At 40.6% G+C, this 9,720-nt stretch overlaps 1 protein-coding gene across 1 annotated transcript; it reads right to left on the reverse strand.

Annotated features, from left to right (window-relative positions):
• Positions 1-2,874: 2,874 nt before the first annotated feature.
• LOC137402272 (E3 ubiquitin-protein ligase TRIM56-like) lies at positions 2,875-8,946 on the reverse strand. The gene is made up of 6 exons (XM_068088767.1): positions 8,783-8,946; positions 5,301-5,457; positions 4,418-4,601; positions 3,907-4,097; positions 3,542-3,603; positions 2,875-2,953 (listed from the first exon to the last, which is right to left on the reverse strand). The coding sequence occupies exons 1-6, from the start codon at positions 8,944-8,946 to the stop codon at positions 2,875-2,877; spliced, it is 837 nt and encodes a 278-aa protein (XP_067944868.1).
• Positions 8,947-9,720: the final 774 nt, after the last annotated feature.

A 9,720-nucleotide genomic window follows, 5' to 3' on the forward strand; every position in this document is an offset into this window, starting at 1 on the left:
AGCCGGACATCCTGCATGCTGGGACAGGGCGGCATGCTGGAAGCACGCGTGGCCCCGCAGGGCCACACTAGATGGTGCGCCATCTGACCCCGGCCATGCGAGAAACCACGGCGTGGCAAACGCACGCCTTGGCTCACTCGGGGGTGGACAGGACGATAGGTCGCCTCCAACTGACTTGGTACTGGCCAGGGCTGACGTCCACAGTCAGGCGGCTCATCAATAGTTGTGAGGTTTTCCAGGCCGCAAAGCATGGAGGGACAAAGACAGCCGGAGGAAAAAGGAGGCTCTACGCAGGAAAACCCTGGCAAAAGGTGGCCGTGGATCTGGTGGGAGCATTTCCTGTCACACCGAGGGGGAACAAATGGGTGCCGGTTCTCACCGACCACTTCATCCGGTGGCAGAGAGCATTGGCACTACCTGACGCCACGGCCCTGGTGGTCGCCAACGCACTGGATGAGCAGGTTTTCTGTTCTTTGGGATTGCCTAAGCAGATCCACACAGACCAGGGGGCACAGTTCAAGAGCCAACTGATGGCCAAACTGTGCCAACTCTGGAAAATAAGAAAAACCCACACGACTCCGTATCACCCACAAGAAAATGGAATCGTGGAGCGGAATAGCCGGGGACTTGGGGATTCCTTGAGGGCGCTGCTCTTGGCTCGGGGACAGGACATGTGGAGCCTATTGATTCTCCAGCTGATGAGGGCATACAGAGGCACCCCCCCCCTCCGCGACTGGAGAAACGGCCAACATGCTAATGTTGGGATGGAAGCTGAGATTACCACACCAGCTGCAAAGTCACCCCCCACTGACCGAGTTCTTTCCTGCCCACTAGCGCGCTCCTAAGGTGCAGCGGAGACTGCAGACAGTGCACGAGGCGCTCCGGCAAAACCAGATAGAGATGCGACAAGAGGAAAAGGAAGAGCTACTGCTGTACACCCCAGACGACTGGGTATGGCTCACGAACAAACGCCGGAGACGAGGAGAAATCCCCAAGCTACAGGCAAAGTTTGTGGACCATACTAGGTTTTGAAGGCCTTAGGGAACCACACATATTTGGTGGAACGGCAGGGACAGTCATCCATCCAGAGCGAGGAAAGGCTGAAGCCTTATCACACTTGCTCAGAGAGGTTGGGGCAGGCCCCAGCCACTCTGGAGCCAAGGAGAGGCCCCAACATGAAGGACGCTAAAATTAGCGGGCCGGAGAGAAGGCAAGAGAAGGGCAGTATAGACCCTGTACCAATAATGCAACCCCCCACTGAGAAAAGTTGCTAATAGAAGCTGCAAAGAATCAAGGGAAGGAGGTAACTCCCAGGGAAAATCTGGCCAGACCAGAAAAAGAAGGAAGTCCAGGACGCCCTCCATGTTCCGAGGAAATAAGTCCGGCCACACGAATTAAGGTTCCGGGAGAACCAGAATCGAATCCGGTAGAGACCAAGAGACCGCAACACCAGATCCCATCAGCCCGGCAATCCAATCAACTCCAGTCCGGCACAATCCGAGGCTGGCCCAGACAACTAAGAAGCCGGAACGATACGGAGATGGTGTATGCCACTCTATGGAATTAACGGAAAACGGTGCGGAGGTCGCACAAGAAGGAGGCAAAATGGTCCTCACGGACACAACCTAGGGTTTCTTATTAAAGCACTCGTTTTCTTTAGATGACATCAAGGCACTGGAAAAGATGGAGAGCAAAGGCAACACATCTCTACAGGATTTACTGACTTCGGTCACAATTAGTTTGAAAAAAACTGGAGAAGGAGTGGGTAGGCCAACACCGGCAAACGTGGTGACCTACAAACAAGTAACACGGAGAGGGACATGGCACGACGGCCAGATTCGGCCATGTTGGAGATTACTGAGGAGGGAGCAGAGGCACTGTTAGATGCCACTCTGACAGAGGACAGCGTAGAGGAGCTAATAAAAAAAGTCATGCCAGAACCAGTGTAAGAAGAATGCCCGGTGGCTGCTGTAAGCATGAAGAGGAGACGGGTCAGTCCCCTTTCACCAGAGTTGTCTTTTTCTCTGCCGGCCGTTGCCGTGAAGAAAAGTACACCCATGAGGCAGCCGAAGCCAGAAAGAGTCAGGCCACGGAAGAAGAACATCGTAAGGACCATTAAGTACTTGTCTTCCCAGACTGTAACGCAAGCGGAAGAGCAGGTGAAAGATGAGAGCTGCCGGATCTGCCAGTTCACAACCAGCACCCGGCGAATTCCATTTCACGTGCTGCAACACTATGCCGTGTTTGTATGCCGCTGCGATTGACAGGACGTGTCGAGGAATTGGATGTTGCAACACCACGCGACTCACCAGCAAAGAGGAGTGGAGACAGTGGCATATCTGGTGGACCAAGACTCCTGGGAGCAGTTCTGCCAGGAAAACATGAGGGGCTCCCTGACGATGGCTACCTGCACACCCACGACTAGAGTAAGGAGACGTTGCAGCTCCCAGAGAGGAGCACATCGGGCTAGGACACCCCTGTGCTCCCCAGCCCGGGTCCGCCCGGCTTCGACCAAGAGGATCAGGACGACGGTGGAGCTTGCCGGGTCACGCAACCTAGCCGAAGTAATAGGGCGGACTCCAGCCAGCCAGACCTTCCTACAGACGCAGCGCAGCCAGGCCCGGTTGCTAACACAGAACGTCCAAGAGTGGACCAGGGCTGCCAAGACTATGCAAGCGGTCCTACGGCAATGGCACCTGGAGGACCGGGAACGCCAGCTACTATTGGAAGAAATAAAGCGCCTCCGCTATGGAGCCCGCCAGCAGCATGAGGCTCTGGCCCAGCTAGTCCACTTGCAGAATGGACGCGGATCGATGTGGTGGATGGCGCCTCTTTACATTTAGCCAAGCCAAGCCGAAGCACAGCCAAGCCGAGTCAAGCCACAGCCAAGCCAGAGCCGTACCGACTCGGTGCTGAACCGAGCTGAACCGAGCCGGGCCGACCCGTGCGAGGTCTAACCAAGCAGAACAAGGGCGAAGTTTAGCAGCTATATAAGCACAAACATTTGCAGTAGAGAGCAGAGCTGTTCTGGGCCTGTTCAATGCCTGTTACTTGATTTTTTCTTGTACATTTTGCTAGACTAAGCAGAAATATATGTATTGTACTCATGCACAAGTCTTGTACTAGTGGAGGAAAGTGAAGGTCGCACAAAACCTTTACAATATTCTATACTGAATGTCACGCGCATGAGTTTTAGTCTCGTCAAAAACTATATTTTAACCAAACATTAAACGTAAAGTTCGGCAGACATTGCATTTTTAAGTATAGTAAAGACACAGTTGTTACTTTATTTTATTTTAGACAGAGAAAAAGGTTTTTGTTTTTTTTAAATTTGTGTAATAGACAATGATTTCTATAACAAATGAAAATATTAATTTGCTTTGCTATTGTAGGCGTATATCCCCTTACATCATTGTAGAATTACCACAGCCATGGACCCTAAGCTAAGTAAAACTGAAAGCAAATGAAAAGAAAATGTGTTGATACAAACCAGCACTGCTACAGTTACTGTACGGTCGTTTGATGAAAAGGTTAAGTTTACAGTTTTTTCTTTTTAGAAGGAGCAAATATGTAAGTTGGGGGAGCTTCTTCAAGTTTCAAAATCTTTAGTTCGAGTGCAAATCTGCTAACATAGAGATGAAAGTCAGCATATGCCATACAAGGAAATCTTTTAAATGTATGATGTGAGGCAATCTTACTTCAGCTAGCTTTTATTCTATTGAAGTAAAGAATATGTCATTGTGAGACTTTTGGATTGAAAAAGAGTTTAATTACAAATAATTCTAGATCTTTCCCCATTCTATGATTGATGTATAACATAAGAAACAAACAAGAATGAGTTAAAAGTGTAAATCAAAAAGTACAAAAAAGAATTAAACACAAACAAAGACCGGACTAATTCCCTACCTGCTCATCTCTCTTCTTATGAATTATATTTAGCATATTTTCAGTCTGACTGTCATATTCAGAGACCATCTTAGATATTCGTTTGAACAGCGCTTCAAACTGATCATCCCTAGATGAACTCTCAGCAGATATTGTGCCTGTGAGAAGGGCTGATGCCAGGTCTTCTAATGGAAGCAAAGAATGGGTAGAGCCTAAAGCAAAAGATAACTTCACGTATACTAATCATACAAAACAACTTATAATTTCTGTGAAATGATAAACAAATTTACTCGTTTGTTTTTTTATTCCTTATATTATTTTCAGTCAAAAAGGGAAATACACACACTATAACCAACTGTGGGTATATTGATACAACTTGATCATGTTACACTGACAACAGGGAATTTTATAATATCATAACAAGTCACTCGATGTTCTGAGTAATTAGATATCATGCTAAAACTAACATATTGCGTTTAAAAAATCTAATAACATTTGGAGAGCCACCCGCACCTACAATAACACCACATACCAGTGTCACATGTTGGTAAGTCAGGAACACACTTCAGGCAGCTGACCACATAGCAGACGTCACACCCAAGAATATATTGTTGGTCTTTATGCTTGGGGCAGCTGCTGACTTTAGCTTTTTGTTGTTGAGCCAGGTACTCCATTATTGTTATCTTGTAATGTTCATTCATTGTGTCATCATGGGACTGAAACATCAAAGCAGCACAATACTGTGACGTTTGACTAATATCTCATAGTTTCAATTTTAGAACATTCCAGAACATGTCACAAGTAAAATATATATGTAATAATAATGAAGCTAGTGTAGAACAGACTACTATCAGGTTAGTTTTATCAAAGTTTAGTGATTATGAGACACAGTTAACTCTCCATCTGCCAACACTCGATGATTAATTATTTAGACATAGATTAAAGTATGCGGTCTTGCTTTATAACATACTGACTCGGTAAGTTATCATTTTAAAAAAAATAAAACAATTACAGCTTTCAAAGATAATTTATCAGCATTTGAAAAATCAAGAACCTTAAACAGCCATTAAACCCACGATAGACAAAAATCCCAATAGTTGAAATTTTAAAGTATTAAAGATTGCTGCACATCCACCTTTTAAACCTTCTAGAAAACAGCATTAGTTTGAGAACAGAAAAAAGTCCAGCCTATAATTTAGGCATGCGTAACATTTTTGCTGATCGGCAAGAAACTTTTTATTGTAATCTTATAGTATCTTTATATTGTACCTTTGTGCAGATGCATAATACGATGAAGCCTTTGGTTACTAATATCAGTCCGGTGTAAAGTAATAATGCATACTAACAACTTTAGACATAACTACTGCCCACATGCTCAAAGTATCATATAAAGATATGATGAGGAAAACTCGTACCTCCAAATGGGCAGGGCAGAACCTTTTACAGCAGTAGGTACAGTAGCTAATAGCTTTCTGTCTTGGTGATCCCTTCTTTAGACAAACATCACAGAGTGTCTTGTCTGTACCCAAGTCATAGGATGAGAGACTGTCTGGTGGCATCTCAAACACCTGGCTACAAAGAATTAGTAAGAAGTTATTAACTATGTGCTATGGTGTTGTGGTGATAGGTGTTGCATCTTATGAGTCATTCTATGATAGGTAAGTCTTTTTACGAATGGTACAGTGATAGGTGATAAACTCTATGAGTCATACATTGGTAGGTGTGTTTTTTTGGTAAGCTTGTTCATCGACAGTAGATCAATCAATGAATCTACAACTGTGAAGGGCCAAGCTGAGAGGTTTTATTAATAAAATTTAAGCTGAAGTAGTTGGAAAATGTACATGTGACTGCATCATTGTCATGATAGATACCAGAAGACATGAATATTAGACAATATTTATTTTCCTGCGTATCTTTTGCTTACACCAGTAGCTATATTTTACCAGAAAAAAACATCTCTGAAAAATTCGATTAAACGTGCAATGTGCTTGGAGTAAACATGAGGAAAGACAAATGCTTAGAATTCACCAGAGAGTAACTTTACAATGAGGAAGGTCTACAGTTAGACAGAAAAAGAGACTTAATGCTTTCCTGTCGTCTCTGTAGATTAAGAGCCTGGTCTGTTTTACCTAGATACTATTAGAGACAAACAAGCAGATTATAAAATACAGGAATAATAAGGTTGTCTTTAAACTGAACAATATATTTCTAGCTTAAAGATGAACTAGCACTAAATATTAGTACATCTCATCCAAAGTATCGATATGTTATATAATCTTAATATTAAGGCTGTCTTTAAACTGAACAATATATTCCTAACTTAAAGATGAACTAGCACTAAATATTAGTACATCTCATCCAAAGTATCGGTATGTTATATAATCTTAATATTAAGGCTGTCTTTAAACTGAACAATATATTTCTAGCTTAAAGATGAACTAGCACAAATTGTTGGCAGATTATATCAGAAAATATCAGAAAATTTATTAGAAAATAAGTATGGGTGTGCTTTCGTCAAATATGATTGTTTTTTGTTTGAGGAGATATGACTGCAAGGATATTTTGAGATTAAAATTGACAAAATTTGATCTTGGTGAAATGCTTGAATCAAATGAGACTGTGATTATCATGTCCACAGTTGCATAGAGTCTGACAAAATAAAAATACCAAACGCAATTTGATCGAACCTGTCGGTATCAACTAAAGCATTGATAGCAAGTCTCATCATTTCAAGTATATTTTTCCTTTGAGCATTTTAACCGTGATGAGTTTTGACAATATTGATCTCGGAAAATCCTGCCAGTCAGATCACTTGAGACATTAATATCAATTGCAAATCATAAAAAAACCCTTAGTTTCTGATAAAATCATTCAAAGTTTTATGTATGTTTATCTTTTAGGTGGCACATTTATAAGATCCACCAAGTTGATATTGAGACACACAAAAAAGCAGGCCGACCATCTTTACATTTGAGTTTGAGAGATCAGGAGAAGCTTGACATAAAATTATACGAACTAAATTGCCAAACTATATAACTATATTATTATTGGTCATTTGTTTTGAAAAACAATGTTTAAACAGCAAAGATCTTGCAGTAAACAGCAAACAGCATAAATGCAGGCTGCAAGCTAGAAGTAAGCTTTGAATTAAATATTTAGTGCTGAGATGGCCAACGTCAACACAACTGCAAGCATTCTATGTAATTATGATGTGGCCCAGGGGCAGAATTTTGGTTATTGTGTGATGATCAAATGTTTGTATAGTTGGTTGGTTAGTATTTGCATAAAAATATTAGAGGTATGGCCGGGTTTTGTATAAAAGGGTTAGTGAGTGTTTATATAGAGGTTTAGTGGGTGTTTATATAAAGAGTTAGTGAGTTTTCATATAAAGAGTTAGTGAGTTTTTATATAAAGAGTTAGTGAGTGCTTATATAAATAGTTGTGAGTGTTTATATAAAGGGTTAGTGAGTGTTTATATAAAGGGTTAGTAAGTGTTTATATAAAGTGTTAGTGAGTGTTTATACAAAGGGTTAGTGAGTGTTTATATAAAGGGTTAGTTAGTGTTTATATGAAGGGTTAGTGAGTGTTTATATAAAGGTTTACTGAGTGTTTATATAAAGGGTTAGTGATTATTTTTATAATGGGTTAGTTAGTGCTTATATGAAGGGTTAGTGAGTGTTTGCATAAAACAGAAAAGAGCGTTTCTCAATTTTCGACAGTCATATAGAGTGTTGAATTTTCGTGAAGAGGACTTGAATTAAAGCTGGTTGTAGTTGAATTTCCGTGAATACTAGGCTAAAGAGTATTAAATATATCAACTATATAGCTTGGTCCAGATAATAAAATACTTCCGTACAAAACTTCAGAAACTCACTTGGTAAAATAGTGATTTACTCAGTCAATCATCGTCATTTCAGTTAATTAAAATAATGATTAATTTGGTTGTTACTCATAACAACCAACTGCCAACAACCAACTGTACTAGTTGATCACCCCAAGTGCTTAAGTGAGAGTACTTCAAAATGGCCAGATCAACATCATAGCGTAATGGGTTAGCTCGTTAGTCTGCCGACCTAGGGGTTCCGAGTTCAATTCTGTTGTGAAAAGGATTTTTTGTTAGTAAAACTTTATCACTGTTTATTGCACTGATAACATACCATCATCCGTCGACTATCCGTCAACAGACGATTGTCAAAAGACCATTGTCTGTTAACTGTTATCTGTTGTTGTTAATAGAGCTGTTATTGTTGCTAACAGAATCAAAGTTTACTATTTATTGTCAAGTAAATTATCAAGAAACATATGAGAGTACTGCACTGCAAGACATAAACAGTTTGTCTGTAAGCAACTGTCTACAAACCCTTGGGTACTTTAGAGCGATCATAGCTGACACTGCTATACCATCATATGCTCCTGCTTACCCAAAGTTAGCTAAAGGCAGCATGAAATGCAGGACATAGTATGGGAGCTAGAGTGCAATTTTTTGAACTTACTAAACCCAGCAGAGGGCAATTTCGTACAGTGCATTATAAACACTTGGAAAGTCAGCAGTGTAAGTTGATCCATAGTATTAACCCCATACTAAAGTACAGCTGCAGTACATGTGCAGTTTCAGATTTTGAAGAGTGTGCATATGCAGTGCACATAAATTGCTGGGTTTACTTTCATTTGTATCATGGAAGTAAATCTGCAGTGGAATGCAGCCAGGTATTTGCATTAAGAATGCAGTTGCAGTAGCAGTAAGTGTCAACTGCACATTAGAAAGTTGTAAGTGATTGCAAAACTGCTGTGTATTGCGCTGCAATGATGCGATGCAGTTTTAATGCATCACAACCCTAGCTATGTGTGCTGTTATATAGTCTAACTTTAACCAACAAATACATGTAGTAAGACTCACCCACATCTACTGTTTCCACACAGCAGCAGGTGTTTGCTCTCATAGTAGGTGGTCAAACATGTCATACAGTGAATATGACTGCATGGTAGCACTTTGGGGTTGATAATGGTGTCACTTTTACGGCAGCAAAATTCACACTCAACATCTGCTACAGCTTCAGCCATTGTAATCTAGAAATAAAATGCATATGTCTGAAATTCATTCCACTACAAATATAAAAGTATACATGTAACATGATGACTTTAAACTTTCATCAGTAAATTGTGACAAAATTTGTGAAAGCTTTTGGTTTGAATCAATCATAAAATTAGAGACACTGTTGAACTTTGAGTGACCTTTCATGCCCCAGCGAGCAGCACTGGAAAGCAATAAGCAAAGATTAAAAGAGTTTTTTTTTTAAATGAGTGAAAAGCAATTTGAATCTTGGTCAGAAGGCTGAAGTCAAGACCACCTAGTTTTCTGCATAATATAATAAGTGATTAGGGTGAAATCGGTATGTAGGACTGCTTACTATATCCTTTTAACTTATTTTTAGTAACAACCTCAAATTGACTGTGCTATATTACTAATTTTGGCAGCAATTACACTGCTGGTTCCGCGATGAACTTTAGTCTGTAGCATATAAGTTTGTAAAGCAATTGTAAGTCATCATATCGTAATCTGGAGAGGCATGTATTTCTCACAAAGCAAAAAGATGAATTAAATTATTTTTAAATCCATTAAAACCACTGTTTGTGAGACACGTGTATCCCTGAAGTGTTGTCCATATGTTTGCTGACATTTACTAACTCTTTTGACCCAAAGCCCGGCAAAGCCTGTAAAACGAACAATGTCTCAGCGTATAGATCTCGAATAATCTCAAAATAGTTCAGTCTTCGTTAGATCTTTTTAAAAATATTTTTAATTAAGAAAAATTGTTAAAAATTAAAAGTAATAGT

The sequence above is a fragment of the Watersipora subatra genome, chromosome 8, assembly GCF_963576615.1.
Source record: "Watersipora subatra chromosome 8, tzWatSuba1.1, whole genome shotgun sequence".
Classification (NCBI taxonomy): Eukaryota; Metazoa; Bryozoa; class Gymnolaemata; order Cheilostomatida; family Watersiporidae; genus Watersipora; species Watersipora subatra.